Raw genomic sequence first — 20614 nt, 5'->3', positions numbered from 1 at the left:
TGACTAGATCGGCCTCTTTTTTTGTAAATAAAGTTATATTTGAACACAGTCAGGTCCATTTATTTGTGTATTATCTATGGTCACTTTCATGATGCAATAGAAAAGTTGAATACTTGCAACACAGACCATATGGCTTTCAAAACCTAAAATATTTACTATCTGGCCATTTATAGAATAAGTTTGCCACCCCTGTTGTAGTGTTTGTGGTGGCAGAGGTGGTGGGGTAGATGAATAAGTAAGTAGGGAATATAGCACAGTAAGACAAGGGGAAAGAAGGGTTCCGAATCCATACTTGGGAGGTCAGGGAAGAAGTGACGGCTAAAAGAAGTGACAACCAGGCTAAGATCTAAAGGATAAAAAGGAGTTAAGAGGGGAAGGAAGGTCATTCTTGGCAGAGGTGGCAGCATGTGCAAAGGCCAGGCAATGACAGAAAAATGCCAGTTCTGGAGAACAGTAAAGAGATGAAATAACACATGAAGCTAGAAAATAAGTTGAATCAGGCAGATCATAAAGGGTCCTGAATATGAAAGCCATATTAAGGATTTTGTAAATATAATCTCCCATAGGTAATTGAGAATCATTGAAAGATTTTAAGTAGAGTAAGGCTGAAGCAAGTGTGCTAAATATTTGGTACTCAGACACGTATGCAGAAATGTTTTTTGAGTAGCTAGATGGTAATGGATGCCAGGTAGAAAGCACTGAAGAGTAGGGACTAAACAAACTCCACCCTGTGAGGCAGGAGGATTAGGAGACTAGGAGTGATTGGAAAGGGCAGTGTAATGTTACAGAAACCAAACAAATTTCAGCAAGGGAATAAGTACCAATAAGGAGTGGAGAGTGAAAATCAGTCATTGAAAGAGGTCAAAGAGAAATGAAGTAAGGAAAAAAAGAGGGTAGGGGTGGAGATTTGGTATGAAAGAGGTTACAGCTTACTTAAAAGAGAACAAACTTTGTGGAAGAGTTGGGAAGCAGGCTGGATTATAGGGGTAAAGGAGGTGACTGGAAATGAGAAAATCGAGGTCATTGTTTGAGAGATCTGTCCATTTAAAGAAGAGATGAAATATGATTGTGGCTGACTTTCTTAAAATCAGTCTGTGATTCAGCAGTTTTAGTAAGTTTTTAAAGTTCATGATTAAATTCTTCATCCCAAAGATCTAGTCATTTGGTGCAATACTGGAGATAAGTATGAAAATATGCTGCATGACTAAATTAAAGGCCATTTCGTGTGAGCATTAGTTAGGAACGGTAGCTGTAGTAGTGCTTTATTAGAAAATGGGGCAGCATATTTTAATTCTCAAATATGTAATCAGAATAACTTCCAGGTAGGAGGAAAGGCTTGATTCTCCCTAGAGTCACTGGATTGGAATTGTGACTGCTGTTTTTTTCTGAAGGCCATCCATCCTTCTCAGACGGCCATGCCTGCACATGCCCTCATTTCTGACTTTCTGCTGCACAAGCCATCAGTGTCCTTGCAAGGCTAATGAGAGTTACAAGAACAATTAATAGCTCTGCCGGCACCACTATCATACCCTGCATCCTTAAAGAGCTCAAAATATTCAATAACGAGCCCAAAGAACATTTCTCGCAGACCTCTCATTACATTGATTTTACAGGTGAGTAAATCAAACCATACAGAAGCAAGACAGCAGACACAAGAAGTCTTACTTCAGTCCTCTCTCACAGCACTGCAAGGCTGTTGCCTGTTATACTTGTAATTAAGCTGTTGTCTAGATAAAGAATAACTCCCTCCTGGCTTTGACTTTTGGTTACCAACAGATTTTAAATGCCAATAATTGAAAAAAAAGAGTTTTTTTTTTCAAAAGTGGGTATGTAACTACTGGCCTAAATGAATATGGAGAATTATAACTGCACTTTCAATATAAAGCCACCTGTTTCAGAAATAGGAAGGCATAGGGAGTGTGGCAGGTATATTTCTCTTATACCCTTAAATCTCAGTAACTTTATAACATTTTCTTAAACAATATTTGAAACAGGAAAACATTGTGGGGGTTATTAGTCTTATTTTTAGGGGTAATTTATTCTTCTGCTTCCCAAGTTTAACTTCTTACTTGGATCAAGATACTTAAAAGGTCAGTTTTATCAGGTCAACTGCAAATGGTGCTCTTATTACAGAAAAGTTATGCAAGAGAGAAGAAAAGTAAGTTGACTAGCATGTAAAATGCACCAAAAAAATGAAAAAAGGTTTGAATTAAATACTTATAAGATCAATCTTGCTCAAATCTTTGGGTCAAATGGATGACTTCCAAGACCTCTGTGACTCTACTTCTGTGTCTAATAGGCAGTACTCACTTTGACCTTCTGTAAATTCTTTATGAATGCTACCTACCCAAGTGTACAAAAATGCTAATTCATGTAGGGCTCTTGGTATTATTTCTATATCTTATTCTGTATGCATTTTGAAATTTTAATAGTGGTCAAAGCATCCAAGTCAACCTGGATGGCAACTGCTAGAAAGCACAGGAAGTGCTAAAATAATGAGCTGGTATAATTTCTTTCCTTTTCCCCTTTTGATTAGAGTTTACAAATATGACTGTCTGCTAAAACATGGTGAGGCTAGGGGTCAGTTCTCCAAGTAAGAGAAACTTCTTACTATAGTCTTTGGATGACGAATCTATCATAACACTGCCAGTGTTTAAATGTTATCAGTATCTATATCTTTCTTTACTCTACGCCAAGCTCTGATAGATTTTTACCTCTACCATTGCTTACTGTAATTTGCTGCTGAAAAAACAATTCCTGGTAAGTAATATGCTGAAGGATGGTGATTATATGGAAGGATGAATGACAAGATCCCCATGATATAACGTGTGTATACACATGTTTGTGTTAGCACATGAAGGAATGTATATGCAGTGCTCATGCAAATAATATCATAGGTCTAAGAGCAATACTGTAACCTGCTTGAGGTCAAAGGTAATACCCTTTAAGGGTTATTGTTATACTCTTAGTAATTTAATTAACAATGCCATTAGCACATAGAAAATGTTTAAGGACTGTTTGTTGCATGAATGGATAAAAGGTACTAATGCTCTATGTCCCCACTGGCGGGATGAGGCTTTTAGTCCTTGGCTGGATGTCCATCTATAATAATCTGCTGTGGATCCAGTTTTTATGGGGAGATTTCTGTGTACACTACATTATGCTAGGAGTGCTAGGAATGCAAGGAAATCGAATATGCAGAACTTGGACTCGAAGACCTTCTAGTCTAGTTGGGGAGATAAGATATATTCAAGTGAAAACTTAACTCCCAATCCTGGAGAGTAAATAATGGCATGCCAAATGTAATTTTTCATGCCAAATACAACCCCTCCATGAAATCGAGAAAAGAGACGCTGCTAAGTACTGGAACCCTTAAGAAAAGCTATAGAACAAGGCAGAAATTGAGTTAGACCTTTGAGGATGAAAGAGAGGAAGGAAAGGAAATAGCTGTGACAGCTGAGGGAGTGTATTCATCAGGACAAGAACAGATAGTTTGAGGCTTACATATTAGGAAGCAGCCATTAGCATAGGAAAAGACATGATGATGGAAATATATCCAATAAGAAAGTAAATCATCATGAGCATTTTATACAGTAATCATTTCATACTTAAACTCCTTAGTGAAAAAAAAGTAATGTTGAAAGTCAGACACATCCTATATGTTACAAATTTGGGGGAAAAAAATGGGATATCAGAGGACCATGGTGGCACTCCCAGACGCTAGTGAGTAGCGGGTAGACATAGGGAGCTGATAACATGTGACTTCAGAGGGGATGGACAGGTAGAGTGGGGCTTGAACAAGTCTTCAGACAAAGGATTTCTGTGTTGAAGGGACTTTTGCCACATAGATCTAAACTTTCCCAAAGTCTTATGTGTAATTTTGTAATTATTCTTTGTACCTATTTCCACTTATTTTATATTTTTAAGGACACATAAATGTCCTGTGCAAAACTATTCTGCAAACCAGGACCAGAAACATAAAGAAAAAGTTTGGAATTTTAACATCCAGTTATTTTAAAATAATTGATACATAAATAAAATCAAGAATAAGTTTTAAGAGCCCAAAGGAGAAACAATAATGGATAAATATTTAAAAATAAATGAGTCCTTCTTTTCTAACAACGTCCTTCTTTTCAGCCTAGGAATTGATGTAAAAAATCTTTATTAAAGGTAATCACAGCTGTGTGGATAAGTCATTCATATATTGTGTTTATGTGTAACAGTATGTAGAACAGTTATTAACAAAAAAATTTGCAAAGCTTTCAATAAATACTTCGAAATTTACTTATATGGGCCCTTTGAAACTCATATTCATTATGGAATATTGATTAAATGAAAAATTAACTCTTGAGAATGTTTCCTAAATAAAGAATATCTATGCATGGATGCACTATAATATTTCAACCAACATTAATTATATCCTTTTGATGTCTCTACTGTCTTGTTCTAAAAAGCTAATAAGACCTGCACTACATCATAGTTAATAGGAGTGTGGTGCTTGTTGCTTAGGCAACAGAATGAATAAATGCAGGTCAGAATGTGCTTCAAGAAAAACAAAAGCTAGAATATGATACCGAATGGAGACTAAGCAGGTCCAACAGATTTTTCACCACATTAATGAAACCTATTTCTTAAAGTTGGCTGATCATATTAATGTACTTTAACTAAGTTCATAATTATGTAAATATATTAGAGATCAATAAATAATTTTTATAGAGATAGAAATTGATTTTTTATAATGCTAGTAGCAAATAAATGGTGTATAGCAGCATGCAAAGTGATAATTGATGACACTGTTTTATGATTTGCTTCATTTTCATAATTAACTCCTCTGAATAATAATTCAAATTTTAAAAATTCTGTCTTGTATAGAAAGTGTTTGATTGATTTTTCTGAACTATGTTTTCTTAATTTCTAAAAAATCATATATAATAATTTGAATTGAAAAAATAAAGTCGACAGTCTATGGAGAGGATCAGACCTTGGTTTTGTCATATATGTCCAGGATTTTTTTCCTCCTGGACACATTTTGGAGTGTTTATACATATTTTATTCATGAATGCTTTTTCCAGTCTCCAAATGCTTATTGGAAACATGTTTGATTAACCTTTGCATTGGGTTTTCAAAAAGGGATTATATTTACTCTAAAATGTTTAACATTCAGAGGAAAATTATGCTGAATTAAAATCTTTCAAAGTAGATAAATGATCCAGAGAATCCAAAGACCTAGCTAACTTCTCACAGGACCAGAATAAATTTGGACACAGGTTTGAGGAGTGGGAGTGAGAAAGTCTTATTTCAAGGAGAGATACGGAGAAAGAATAAAGACTCATGCAAATGTGCAATAAATGTAATAGCTCCTCTAATTCTTAGTGTCATCTGTTTAGTGTCCTAAGGCTGTCCTAATTCTACTCAGTCTGTCCTAAGACTCTCACAGGAACTGAAGCAAATTGTATTCTCCCCCCCATTTTGATAGCTACACAATCTGTCTAATCAGTGACAGTATTCTTAAACATGAGAAAAATAATAGTTGCTGCATGTCTCATTATTTAAAAGCGGGTTCATTAAGAGTTTTATGGGTACAATTACTTAGGGCTCATACGTCTTACTACATTGATGCAGCTTAAAAAAAAAAAAGCTCATGGGACACACATTTTTGGAGAAGCAAAAGTTTAACAGTTTAAATAATCTTCAAATCTACAATAGCCAAGTCAAGCTTGGAGAAAATAATCTAAAATGAAAATAAAAAGACATGCCTAGCTCTCACTATAATGTTATCAATTTTATTATTAATAAGCCTCAGGTGTAAGCTCCAGTATTTTATTTAGAAATAGCTATTAATTGTTTCTGCAAGCCATTTTGTACTACATGCCTGTGTTAAGTATTTTCTGTCTAAATTTAGGAGTTAGTAGTGTGTGTGATGGGACCTTAAAAGCAAAGAAAGGTAATACTGACTGTGACGTAGCTTACCAGGGGAAACTGATGAGCGCTGGGGGAGGCATGTGAATGGTCACAAAGCTGTGTTATGGGTCTGCACAGTTTCCCATCCTCCTTCCTCACCTGTGTTCACCACAGTGGGAAGTTTGCACGACCAGCTTTAGACTGCAGGCAGACCAGTATTCAAAAGTACATGAATGTACTTAGTCCATCAGCCTCTCTTTCTAGATATTGACAGTTAATTGATGGAAGTGTTTGTTTTCTACCTAAAATCATAAACAATACCTTGTTGCTCTTCAATCAGCATGTAAACTAAGCGAAAGCTCTCTATAATAGACCATTCGAATCAGTTTTGCTAATGAACTAAAGGTCATTCACACAATTTAAACTCCTTATTGAACAATTATAAGGAGAAAATGATCTTCATACCATAAACGCAACAAATTGTTTAATTAATCACTAAGTGCTGATACCCAAATGAAATGTTTCAGGAATCTAGAATTAACTGAAGAGTGCTATCATCATCTAACTGGGAATTCTGAGATGACAGATTTATAAAAATCACACAAAGAATGACAGGGAGAATATAAATGTTAATCTTCTTTCCCTGCCTATAAATAGTACTCTCACCGGTTCATTCACATAATACACATGTCTATGGATGCACATAGATCTCATTTTTCAGCAAGTGCCTATATGTTACACAGTCGGTTCAGTCCTAAGGGCATCCAATTTTCTAATGCAGTTACATATATAAAATTGACCAGTTTTGGCGCAAATCAGGCTGCCTCTGAGCCGTGTAAGACACATAAGAAGCAAAGACAGACACAAGGCAGCTCCGTGGACACAGAGAGCGTCTTACCATAAACTGCACATTGTCAAATCCGTTAGCCATCAGGTGGTTCTCGTACTGAGGCAGCCCAACGCTTTCCAACCATTGTCCCACTGTTTGGACAGGGCACCTGGGTCCTGTAAGAGGGTGAAGAGGGAAGCGTTTGAGCAGGGAGTAGCCGTCCACGGGGTAATAGCGGTAGTCCTGGGCTGAGAGGTGGCATTGCCACATCATGCCCCTAGGAAAGTTGCCGTCGAAGGAGCCCGCCAGCTTGGCAGACCGGCGCTCTCAGCGGGAGAGCAGAGTCAGAAGTCAGGCATGGCTTGCCAGGCAGCCTGCGGAGTGTGCCTTGAGCCTAGCTCCTCATTTCCTACATGCTAGTCTTTACTACCGACCGGCACGTCACACAGCCCCCGAAACCAGGCAGCACAAGGAGGCATATCAAGCTGTCGGCTTAGGCTGGTTTGCGTTCTACGTGACTGTTGGAGTACTCCACAATGAGCAATGCACGGCCAGCAGCCAGAAGTCTTTTTATCAAGTACTCCTACACTCATCAGTATGCAGCTCCATGCTCCTTGCTCCCCCTCGCTCGCTCCCCTTCATTACCCAGCCCAGGCTACACCTCGCATTTTCAATAATAGCCATCAGATAAGGCAGATTTTTTTTTTGTCTGCAAGCTGTAAGCCTGCTGCTGCTGCTTCCTCCTACACACCCATCCAAGCGTCAATCTTGAATGATGAGAGCAGTCAAAACAAATGCAGAAAATAGCAAGATTCAAAAGCAAACTAAAGTGCTTAAAACTGAATTGAATCTTCATACTGGTTATAGGTTACAGAGCTATTTGTTGTGGAATTTTACGTTTCAAAAGACACCAGGAAATGCAAAGCTTTAACTATAGCTTATAGGGGAGCCCCGGACAGGTTCTCTTTTTCCTTTCCTTTCCTTTCCTTCCCTTTCTTATTTTTTTTTAAATGCATCACAGATAAATGTTTCCGATCTAAAGCTTTACAGTGTTGGAGAACAATTATTCTCTTTCTTTACCGTGCTGTATCAAAATGAGCCTCTCTGAGGTTTTTTTTTTTTTTTCCTTCTTGAATTGCTGCAAAATACAGAAACTGCATTGCAATCTTGAAGTCAAGATAATTCATTTCTCATCTGTGCGGCTTCTTACAAACAAAAATATTATTAGGTACAAAACATCCTTTCCCCTCTGATATTTATAACCCAATCTACCAGGGTTGATATTCTAAATTAGGTATAGAGGTAACATTACTGGGTAGAATTTTTTAATAAAGAAGAAGAGCCCTAACCAAGAATAATTTAAGAATAACAGATGTAAATGTGTGAGTTTTACTGAATGGCAGACAGACTGAGTAATTTATTTAATAATTGAGAGAAACCAGAGATTAATAATAGAACCCATAGGAGTAGATCATGAAAAGAACAGACTCTTAAGATTGAGAGAGAACTTGCAGAGAGGTTAGTCTAACCTCCCTCTTAATGCAGGAGTCCCTTGTAAGAGTTCCTTGAAGAATATTATCCAATTTAGGCTTGAACACAGCCTGTAACAGAGCTCTCACTACTTATCAAAAAGCCTCCACCTATTAGGAAGGCTGCTTTACTTCCTGCCGCTGTTGTTTAGTCACTAAGTTGTGTCTGACTCTTGGCGACCCCATGGACTGTAGCCCACCAGTCTCCTCTGTCCATGGGATTTTCCAGGCAAGAATCCTGGAGTGGGTTGTCACCTCCTTCTCCAGGGTATCTTCCTGAGCTAGGGACTAAACCTGGGTCTCCTGCATTGGCTGGTGGATTCTCCGCTGCTGAACCACCAGGGAGGCCCTAGCTGACTCCTACTCACTGGCTCCAGCTCTGCCTTTGGAGTCACACAGACCGAGAACGCTGCCTTTGCCACATAAAGTCTTTTAAAAATTAAAGATAACGCTCATCCCCCCAGAACAGTGCCTAACACATAGTAAGTGCTCAATAAATATTCATTGAATAAATGAAACATCACTTTCCTTCTTTTCGCAGATCTTATCTTTCTTTGTTTCCTTTCTCTTTTGAAGAGCACTGTCGACCTCCCAAGCACACAGACATTAAACTGCAAAGCATCTTATATTCTTTCTTTCACCACTGACATCAGCTCCCAAACTCCAGTCATCCCTCATCATAGTATCTCTTGCCTCTGTTCCCTTAATTCAAGTTCCCGTTTCATGTTTAGAGAACTGACACCTACTGTGATTTTGCTCTCTGAGTTCAGGCCCACCTGGCCTAATACAACTATGGCTTCTGTGTTCATCTTCCTTCCTCTGATATTTCAAATTCTAGTATATACACAGTTGTCAGAATAATCTCTTTAAGACAGTTTTGATTATAACTCATTATTTCAGAACATTTCCATGGTTTTCTGTTGGCTTCAAAATAAAAACCAGAATTGAAAGAGACACGTGTACCCCAGTGTTCATTGCAGCACTGTTTATAATAGCCAGGACATGGAAGCAACCTAGACGTCCATCAGCAGATGAATGGATAAAAAAGCTGTGGTACATATACACAATGGAGTATTACTCAGCCATTAAAAAGAATACATTTGAATCAGTTCTAATGAGGTGGATGAAACTGGAGCCGATTATACAGAGTGAAGTAAGCCAGAAAGAAAAACACCAATACAGTATATTAACACATATATATGGAATTTAGAAAGATGGTAGTGATAACCTTGTATGTGAGACAGCAAAAGAGACACAGATGTATAGAACAGACTTTTGGACTCTGTGGGAGAGGGAGAAGATGGGATGATTTGGGAGAATGGCATTGAAACATGTATAATATCATGTAAGAAACCAATCGCCAGTCTAGGTTCGATGCAGGATACAGGATGTTTGGGGCTGGTGCACTGGGATGACCCAGAGAGATGGTATGGGGAGGGAGGTGGGAAGGGGGTTCAGGATTGGGAACTCATGTACACCTGTGGCGGATTCATGTTGATGTATGGCAAAACCAATACAGTATTGTAAAGTAAAATAAAGTAAAAAAAAAAAAATAAACTCCCAGTTCCTTTGATGACATTTTGGGGTCTTCATGATTACTACAAATCCTCTAATTTTATTTCCCTTTCCCCAAGTTCCAAGCAGGTGGGATTACTGGCTATAATATACTTGGGTTGCTTTTATTATGTCTCCATATTTATGCCTCTTCTTTGACTTTGGATATGATATTTTCTTTATGAAACCCTTTCTAATCCCACCTAACAGGAATAAATCTCTTCCTTATCTGTTTCAAGTGGCATTTTTAGACCATCTATTATAACAATATTTTTTGTCTAACTTTATAGTTATTTGTGTACAAGATGTATTTCTTGAATGTAGGAATATGTCTGGCTAATATTAAAAGTAGTAATAATTCATTACACACCTGCTAAACCAAATAATACAATTTTAATTTCACAATTCAAACTGTGTAAAATCCTCCTAGTTTCAGATTAAAAATTTTTTTAAGTCTATCCCAAGTCTCTGAGTTCTTTGTTTTAAAAGAAAACAGCTAGGTTTTAAAATAGAACCAATCAGATTCTAGATCTCTTAAGAAGGTCAAAAAGTTTGTAGCAGTTTGGGAATCTATTTAAGGGGATTCGAGTTGCTCAATATGACCTGTACAAGAAGTTGAGAGCAAGATGCTATTTGTCCTTGGCCAGTTGTAAAGCTGATACAGAGTGGAGTTAAAGTGGCATCAACCACAACTTCTCCTAGGGTCACACTCACATTGTTTTTGCTGATCATTCCTAAGCTATAATTAGGTAGATAAGCTGCACAAATATTGAGCAAACATGACAATTTGGTAAGGCATGTGCTAATTGACCAGTTCCTCAAATCCCATCTCATTTCTTAAGATGCACACCATGGACCAAGTACCCTGAAGAGTGCTACATGCCTTCCAGGCATTAACTTGTCTTTGTTAAATGAATGAACACATGACACAGAGATGACTTTCATGAGATTTTCATTTCTTAATAGAAAGAGAGAGAAGAGGAGAGAGTGAGATTGAGAATGAGTGTGCATGTGTGCGAGACAGGGAGAGAGTGAGGGAGGGAGGTTATGTCAAGGTCCAGGCTGCTGTACAAAAACAGTTCAGAGAAAATATGGGTTACTAATCACTTTACAAATCTTTTATAGACTAAACTTTTTTTTTTTTTTAACTCTTCAATCATTCAGTTTGTATTCAGTAATTCTCATATGTTGGAGAAAGGTTTTCATGCACAGGGGAAGTGAACTGGGAGAAACTGGGGCACGACTGAGCGACTTCACTTTCACTTTTGACTTTCATGCATTGGAGAAGGAAATGGCAACCCACTCCAGTGTGCTTGCCTGGAGAATCCCAGGGACAGAGGAGCCTAGTGGGCTGCCATCTATGGGGTTGCACAGAGTCGGACACAACTGAAGTGACTTAGCAGCAGCAGCAGTAGCAGCAGGGGTAGGAGGAAGAGGTGAGGGAGGGGTAGGGGGAAGAGGTGAGGGAGGGGTAGGAAGAAGAAAGAGACCTTGCATCATGGTGCTTCTAGCTTTGTTAAAGTTTTTTCTCATGAGCCAAACCATTGAAAGAACCCTTGTTTGGGTATGAAGATCACTTTTACACTTGATCTTAGCCAAAAGGCCGAGAAGCGATGAAGATCACTTTTAAAATAGTGTTTACGTATATTTCTCACTTTACTTGAAATACAAACATGACATCACATTATTGGATAGGCCTCATTATTCAACTGGAACTTCTCTAAGTCCCAAAAGTGAGACAAGAGAAAGGAAAGAAAAAAACTAACAGGTACTAAGATCTACTATGTCCTAGGCAGTGTGGCGTGGATTATTTAGCCCACTTTGTTCTTTGTTGTTGTTCTTTAGTCACTAAGTCATCTTCAACTCTTTTGTGACCCCCATGGACTGTAGCCCACCAGGCTCCTCTGTGCATGAGATTTTCCAGGCAAGAATATGGCCAGTGGAATTGGGAGGAAAAGGGGAATAATTGATAATGGATATGGGACTTCTTTTTACAGTGGTAAAGTGTTTTAAAATTTACTGTGGCAATTGTTGTACCACTCTGAATACACTACAAACTACTGAATTATACACTTTGGGTGAATTGAATGACATGTAAATTATATCTGAATAAATTTAGTTATCAATACTAGTAAAATAAAAACAATTAGTTCTTAAATTTTCTATAAATTTGTAACAACACAAAACAAATAATTGCATGTAAGAATACATTATTATTGGTTTACTTATTAGTATTTTTTTTCTTTTTCTATTTTTCTTGGTTACTCCTTCTCCCAGTATCTCCAAACCACCCATGTCATCCATTCTCCCATCAAGGTAATTCATGTTAACAAACAAGTATGTTTCTTCATATGTATGTATATCCATTGTCAAATCTGTCTCACACACACACCACAGCTATGTACAAATATGTATGTTTATATATATATATGTATATATATATACATAGAATTGATGCTTTTGAATTGTGGTGTTGGAGAAGACTCTTGAGAGTCCCTTGGACTGCAAGGAGATCCAACCAGTCCATTCTGAGGGAGATCAGTCCTGGATGTTCTTTGGAAGGACTGAAGCTAAAGCTGAAACTCCAATACTTTGGCCACCTCATGTGAAGAGTTGACTCATTGGAAAAAGACTCTGATGCTGGGAGGGATTGGGGGCAGGAGGAGAAGGGGACGACTGAGATGAGATGGCTGGATGGCATCACCGACTCGATGGACATGAGTTTGGGTGAACTCCGGGAGTTGGTGATGGACAGGGAGGCCTGGTGTGCTGCAATTCATAGGGTCGCAAAGAGTCAGACACGACTGAGACTGAATTGAACTGATGGGGGTATTTTTGGGCATCATTTCCTAAAATTAGAATCATGTTACACATTCCTGAAACAGACTTTTCTCATTCAACAAGCTTTATGAAAATTCTAACAAGTAAATGATAAGCTCTAATTTGTTCTTTTAAATAGTTGCATAATAGTCTGTAATGGGTACATGATACTTGGTTCAGTTTTTTGCCTGCTATCTCTAGATGTAACTTTTCAACAGACTCACCCAGTTTTCCCCAGTGGTAACAGCTAGTGCAACTATAGGGTGATATCACAACCAGATCAGCTAGTGCAACTATAGTGTGATATCACAACCAGATATTTGGCACTGATAAAATCCATTGATTATTCATACTTCAGTAGTTTTATATATACCCATTTGTGTGTGCATGTGTACATGTTTAGTTCTATGCAATTTTATTACATGTATAAACTATGTGACTATCACTTCAGTCAAGATAAAGATAGTATCACCACAGGCACCTGCTATCTTGTCATAGCTATGACCCTCTCTCTCCCTATCTGCTTTTTAATCTCTGGCAACTATTAATCTATTCTCCATCTCTGTCATTTTGTCATTTCAAGAATACAAGAAATCAGTTTATTTTTTACAAAGGTAAAAAGGCAATTCTATGAAGAAAGGAGAGCCTCTTCAATGAATAATGCTGAAATAATTAGAGATCCGTATGCAAAAATAGATTTTAATTCATATCTCATGCCATGTATATAAGTTAGCTGAAAATCATAAGCCTAAACATAAAACCTAAAACTAAAAACACATAGAAGAAAATTTAGGAAAATAATTTGGGAAAAATCTTGAACTTAGGTTAGGTAATAAAAGCACAATTCTAAAACAAAAAAAAATGATCATTATAATTCATCAAAACTTTAAAATTTTGATCCTTTCTCTACAATAATGAAAAGGCAAGATGCTGACTAGAAGAAAACATTTGCAAATTGCATGTGATAGCATACTTGTATTCAGAATATATAAAGAACTCTCAAAACTCACTAATAAGGAAACAAACCAATTTTTTTTTTCTTTTTGGCTACACTGTGTGGCATGTGGGTTCTTAGTTCTCAGACCAGGGATCAAACCCATGCACCTTGCATTGGAAGCACAGAGTCTTAACCACTGAAATGCCAGGGAAGTCTCTAGAAACAAATCAATGTTTTTAAATGGGCAAAAGATTTGAACAGATATTTCACCAGAGAAGACACATGGATGGCAAATAAGCTTGTGAAAAGATGTTTAACATCATTAAGAATGTGCAAACTTATAATGAAACCATAATATGATACCATTTGTGGTTTAGTCACTAAGCTGTGTCTGACTCTTTTGTGACACCATGGACTGTAGCCCTCTGTCCATTGGATTTCTCAGGCAAGAACATTGGAGTGGGTTGCCATTTCCTTCATAACGTGATACCATTATTATAATGCCTAAAATTTAAAAAGTCTGACCACACCAAGTGCTGAGAATGCTATGAACCATGGTTTGATAGTTTCTTTAGAAGTCAAATATATATCTACTACATGGCCCACCTTGTCTACTGTTAGGAATTTACCTAAGAGAAATGAAAGCATATGACACATAGAGACTTGTAGATGAATGTTTACAGCAACCTTATTTGTAATAGCCAATCACTGTATGCATGCTGACTCAGTTGTATCCAACTCTTTGCAACCCCATGGTCCATGGAAACAGCCTAGAAGTCCATCAACAGGCAAATAAACAAATTGTAGTACATCTACACAATGTAATAATATTCATTAATAAAAAGAAATGAAAATATGATACATTCATCACATGGAATGAATGTTAAAATAATTTTGTAGAGTAAAAGAAACCAGAAGGCAGTATATTGTCGCCCTGCTTATTTAACTTATATGCATAGTACATCAGGTGAAACACTGGGCTGGATGAAGCACAGGCTGGAATCAAGATTGCTGGGAGAAATATCAATAACCTCAGATATGCAGATGACACCACCCTTATGGCAGAAAGCAAAGAGAGACTGAAGAGTCTCTTGATGAAAATGAGAGAGGAGAGTGAAAAAGTTGGCTTAAAACTCAATGTTCAGAAAACGAAGATCATGGCATCCGGTCTCATCACTTCATGGCAAACAGATGGGGAAACAATGGAAACAGTGACAGACTATTTTTTTGGGCTCCAAAATCACTGCAGTTGGTGACTGCAGCCATGAAATTAAAAGATGCTTGCTCCTTTGAAGAAAAGCTATGACCAACCTACACAGCATACTAAAAAGTAGAGACATTACTTTGCCAACAAAGGTCCATCTATTTAAAGCTATGGTTTTTCCAGTAGTCATGTATGGATGTGAGAGTTGGAACCATAAAGGAAGCTGAGTGCCGAAGAATTGATGCTTTTGAACTGTGGTGTTGGAGAAGACTCTTGAGAGTCCCTTGGCCTGAAAGGAGATCAAACCAGTCAATTCTAAAGGAAATCAGTCCTGAATATTCATTGGAAGGACCGATGCTGAAGCTGAAGCTCCAATACTCTGGCCACCTGATGCGAAGAACTGACTCCTTGGAAAAGACCCTGATGATGGGAAAGATTGAATGCGGAAGGAGAAGGGGATGACAGAGGATGAGATGGTTGGATGGCATCATAAACTCAATGGACATGAGTTGAGCAAGCTCCAGGAATTGGTGATTGACAGGGAAGCCTGGTGTGCTACAGTCCATGGGGTTGTAAAGAGCTGGACACGACTGAGCGACTGAACTAAATTAAAAAAAAAAAAAAGACTCTCCAGAAAAGTGTGATTCTATTTACATAAAATTCTAGAGAATGCAAACTTATCTACAGTGACAGGATAGATTAGTGACTACCTAGGGGTGGGAAGAAGGGGAGTGAAAAGGATTATAAAGGAACGTGAGGAAGCTTTTGAATATGTTTGTTTTCTTGATTGTGATAATGGTTTCATAGGTGTATCTGTTAAACATCAAACTTTAAATTTGTGTAATTAAGTGTAGGGCAATTATACTTCAATAAACCTAGTTTACAAAGCTTTTCAAAAGTAGAAAAAGGAAATAAAGAATGATAGGGGAAAAAAAGGACTCATTTTAAACACTATTGTCAGGGAATGCCTTTGAACAGAAACTGGAATATAGTGGAATGTAGTGAACAAACTTTTCTGGTATTTAGGAAAAGAGAGTTTGAGGCAGTGGGAAGAGTGAGTTCAAAGTCCAAAATCCTGACCTGTGTTATAAGGGCACGATGACACTAGCTCATTTTTGACATGTTCATAAATATTCTCATTGCATATGGTGTAGCTATAGAATACCTCTGAGGAAGGCACAGAAACCCACTCCAGGATTCTTGCCTGAGGAATCCCCATGGACAGAGGAGCCTTGTGGGCTACAGTCCATGGGGTCGCAAAGAGTTGGTTGGACACGACTGAGCGACTAAGCACATAGAAGGCCTAAGCCATTGAAATGAATGTATGATTACTCCATGGTATGGTCTGAAACTGTTATAACTGTATTAAATTAAATCTATGATATCAGTTTAGGTCTCTAAAATTATTTTTTCTTTTAAAAGTATAAGGCAACTCACATACTGCTTAATTTCAGATAATTTCTTAATTAGGGTCTAGTTAATTGAAGAGAGGAGAGGATACTTTTCTTATTCTTAATTCCTTCAGCATTGACTAATTTCTTCAACAAATATTTATAAAGTACCTCTTGTTCCTAGCATTTTGCTAGGCAGTGGGACTATAGCTTTGTACATTCCTCAGTTCAGTAACTCAGTCGTGTCCGACTCTTTGCAACACCATGGACTGGAGCATGCCAGACATCCCTGTCCATCACCAACTCCAGAGCTTGCTTAAGCTCATATCCATCGAGCTGGTGATGCCATCCAACCAACTCATCCTCTGTCCCCTTCTCCTCCTGCCTTCAATCTTTCCAAGCATCAGGGTATTTTCTAATGATTCAGCCTCTTGCATCAGGTGGCCAAAATATTGGAGCTTCAGCTTCAATATCAGTCCTTCCAATGAATATTCAGGACTGATTTCCTTTAGGATGGATTGTTTGATTTCCTTGCTGTTCAAGGGACTCTTAAGAGTCTTCTCCAACACCATAGTTCAAATGCATCGATTCTTCAGTGCTCATTTCTTTATAGTCCAACTCTCACATCCATACATGACTACTGCAAAAACCATAACTTTGACTAGATGGACCTTTGTCGGCAAAGTAATTTATAGGCCAGTGGAGAATACTAGCTTACCACTGAGAAAATGTCCATAGAGATTAGAGGAATTAAAAACTTAGAGACATGACTTCTCATTGTGACAGTATAGAGGATAAATGAATTAGAGAAAACCACCTAAGTAATTCCAGGTTTCATGAGCAAAAGAGAAATACTACCTATTTCAATAAGGTGCCTCCAGGCTGAAACTGATGAAACAAAGTGGGTAAAATGATTTGGCAGAGGCAAGAGGTATCAAATTTCTTAAAAAGGAAAATGATATTTAGGAAGGGATAGATGAGAGCCCCTGGACAAGAGTTTAAAAAAAGAAGCTGATAATCTCTCAAAAATATAATAAATAGCTGTTTATCCTAGCACCAAGGTAACTGATATAAGACAAATACTTTTTAAAGAATGTGAGTCTTTCCAGTAATCTAAACTACATATAAAAGAAGAGAGCTAATATTTATTGAGCACCTATACACATCAGGCCTTTAAAATAATATCTCATTATGTAAAATAATAACAAACATGCATTTACTATGGTAAGACTCTAAATAATATACACATATTGTTGTTATTCAGTTGCTAAATCTTGTCCAACTCTTTGTGACCCCATGGACTGTAGCACATCAGGCTCCTCTCTCTGCTCTCCATTATTTCCTGGAGTTTGCCCAAATTCATGTCAATTGAGTTGGTAATGCTACCTAACCATCTCATCCTCTGCTGCCCTCTTCTTTCCCCTTCAGTTTTTCCCAGCAGCAGGATCTTTTCCTATGAGTCAGCTCTTTGCATCAGGTGGCCAAAGTACTGGAGCTTCAGCTTCAGCAACAGTCTTCCCAGTGAATATTCATGGTTCATTTCCTTTAGGATTGACTTGTTTTATCTCCTTGCAGTCCAAGCGACTCTCAAGGGTCTTCTCCAGCACCATGATTTGACAGCATCAATTCTTGAGCGCTCAGCTTTCTTTATGGTCTAACTCTTACATCTGTACATGACAATTGGAAAACCCGAAGTTTTGACTATATAGACCTTTGTCGGTAAAGTGATGTCTCTGCTTCTTAAATATGCAGTCTAGGTTTGTCATAGCTTTCCTTCAATAACTCATATTATTTTCACAAGTGAAGTACTATTGTTATCACCTCTTTTTATACAGGAGAATAATAAAATACATAGGTCATAGGTTGTTTAAATTTGCACAGTTAGACTAGAACCCTGGGAGCCTGGCTCCAGAGTCTAAGATTTTAGCCACTACTCTATCCTTCCCTGTTCCAGGGCCACAGGGTATGAACCTTGCCCTTTTGCAGGAGGGAGAATATTCATTCACCCAGCCACAAACTAGCAGATTTGTTTTAAAAATGGTTTCCCAGTTGTTCTGTTAATTCTCCTTCCCACCCTTCATCTTATATTTATGATTCTTGGCTTCTAAAGTACAAAATAATGAGAAAACGCCGGAAGGAATACTGAGAGGTGGGAGAAGGGTAAATCCTATCACTTGGATATTTTTATTTCACTCTAACAAAGGGCTTTTCTGTGCTCCTGAGAAACAGCAGCTTCAGTATTGTTTCCACGTGGGTACTTAGCCTCTCTGGACTGCAATGCGTAGATGCCTGTGCTATGTGTCCAGGAAAATGCTGCCTCAATAAGAGGGATGCCAGTTAAGGGCCCAGACTCTGAAACCAGTTTGCCTGGGTTTGAATCTATTCTTGAGATTCTTGAGATGGAGCGCACAGAAATAGAAGGAGTACCTTTCTAGTGGGCACGTTTCTGGGGCTTAGTTTCTCATCAGTGAAATAAGGGTGACAATTTACCTATTTACCTACCTATCTTATGGTTTTGTTTGAAGCTAAAACGAAATAACACATATGAAAAACCCGTTATGAACTATAAAGAGCTATTCAAATGCTAGGCTGTATAATTATCTTTACTGTCAGTAGAATATATACTTATGTTGTTCAGTCAGTCTCTCAATCAAAGGGACTGGTTCTGAGCCATCAGTGCTTTTCCTTGCCCAGTTCTCTTTGTTTCAAACAGACAAAAGTGCATGGAGTGATTAGTCTGGACAAATAACAGAGGAAAGCTCATTGTACTGTGAAGTGATCAGAATCCCAAATCCCATGATGTCATTAGGGGCTTGGTCTTATCTAACAGGCACCAATAGCTAGGTCTTCAGCATCGAGCAGTCTGCTCTTCACATCCATTTAAAGTGAAATGAGAATAAACAGGAGGGGCAAGGAATGGAGAGGATAATTCTTATTCCTAGCTTCATAATGAACAAACAGGTCTATTAAGTTATTTATTCTAACATATTTCAAATAAAAACTGGTCATTTTTAAAGAAATTGGTAAAGAGCCCACTAAACTTTCTAAGAAAGCAGTGTCCACATTTGGGGGAGAAATCTGCCCATTCAACAAATAACTATGGTGTTGGTTTCTATGTGAGCCTGTTCTGTCTTTTATATTTTGTAATACAGGTGTAGGAGCTAGGAGTGAACAGTGCTCATTCCTGTAGGATAATGTAACAAAAATCATGACTAACGATTCTATTTGTAACTAAAAAGTATCAATATCTCATTTTTCCAATCCTGAATACCCTCTGAGCTGGGAATCATAAGCTATATATCTATTTTCCAAATGGAAAAAAACTTACAATGAAAATTAACAGGAAATGAGATGACGCAATAAGAAAAATGTCTCTTCTACTGATAAAAGGACAACTATTCTGAAATGCAAAAATAGAAATGTACAATATTATGCAACAACCTAAATGGGAAAAGAATTTGGAAAAAGACGTGTATATATGTGTAACTGAATCACTTTGCAGCATACCTGAAACTATCAAACATTTTTAATCAACTATACTTCAATATAAAATAAAAAGTTAAAAAGAAAGAAAGAAATGTAAAGCAGACATAGCAGACAATAGCAGAGGCAAAAGGATTAGTGATTTTAGGATTTGTGGAATGTTGCAGTTCAACAGAATTCTGGATCATAAAGTCAAGATGCAAACAGGAAAATGCTCCAAGATCATGCTTTGGTGTTTAAATGCTAAGGGAAGTCAGGAGCTCAGATTCAGTTTTCCCTGAGGCCTTGAATTTATTTTGAACTAAAATCTTCATGGAACACTTAAGAAATACCAGCCTTTACAAAACAGATCTGACAACTTCTGTGCTGGGGTATGGTCTAAAATAGGAAATGAATTTTAAGCCTAAAATGCTAAAATCTTCTGGCAGACAACAATATATAAATATATATGGGCCATACCTGATTGGAAAAAAAAAATCATAATTCCTTTGATTACATTCTTTTTTTCCTTTCTTTAGGGCATACTAGCAAACGTTTGAATCTTCTTTGAGAAGCTGTATACAGCATTAAGTCACTGAAGCCTCCCATGTGCCAGTCATGGTTTTAAGAGCAGAGAGGAAAGAAAACTTGTTCTGCCCTTAGAATCTTAGTCTAGTTGAGAGAAAATTACCATGCAGGATGATGAATTCTATAATGGAGATGTGTAAAAGATACCGAATATGTAGAAGGAAGGCAAGGATGCTTAAATTGACTCAGGTATAGAATTTACAGAAGAGTCCATTTGACCTGTGACTTGAAGATTTAGGAGGAGTTTGAGAGGCAGATAAAAAGATGATGGTGATAGTTAATTTATGTGTCAATTTTACTGAACTAAGAGCTAACTAAGCTCTACTAAGAGCTTGTAAACTGTCTAGTTCTGGATATGTCTGTGAGGGTGCTTCCGGACGAGAATAGCATTTGAACCTG

General features: G+C 37.6%; 1 protein-coding gene across 8 annotated transcripts in view; it reads right to left on the bottom strand.

The window, feature by feature from the left end:
• The window catches only part of ANKS1B (ankyrin repeat and sterile alpha motif domain containing 1B), a 1164007-nt gene that overhangs the window by 410239 nt on the left and 733154 nt on the right, over positions 1–20614 (bottom strand). For 7 of the 8 annotated variants that reach the window (XM_040234922.1, XM_040234916.1, XM_040234918.1 and 4 more), the window contains exon 15: positions 6800–6906. In XM_040234922.1, coding sequence (XP_040090856.1) covers positions 6800–6906 — 107 coding nt within the window. Of the gene's footprint in view, positions 1–6799; positions 7081–20614 lie in introns of those variants that run through there. The other variant, XM_040234924.1, reaches the window with a different exon arrangement.

Source organism: Oryx dammah, unplaced genomic scaffold (assembly GCF_014754425.2).
Source record: "Oryx dammah isolate SB20612 unplaced genomic scaffold, SCBI_Odam_1.1 HiC_scaffold_29, whole genome shotgun sequence".
Taxonomy (NCBI): Eukaryota; Metazoa; Chordata; class Mammalia; order Artiodactyla; family Bovidae; genus Oryx; species Oryx dammah.
This window is presented reverse-complemented; position numbering and strand designations above follow the sequence as displayed.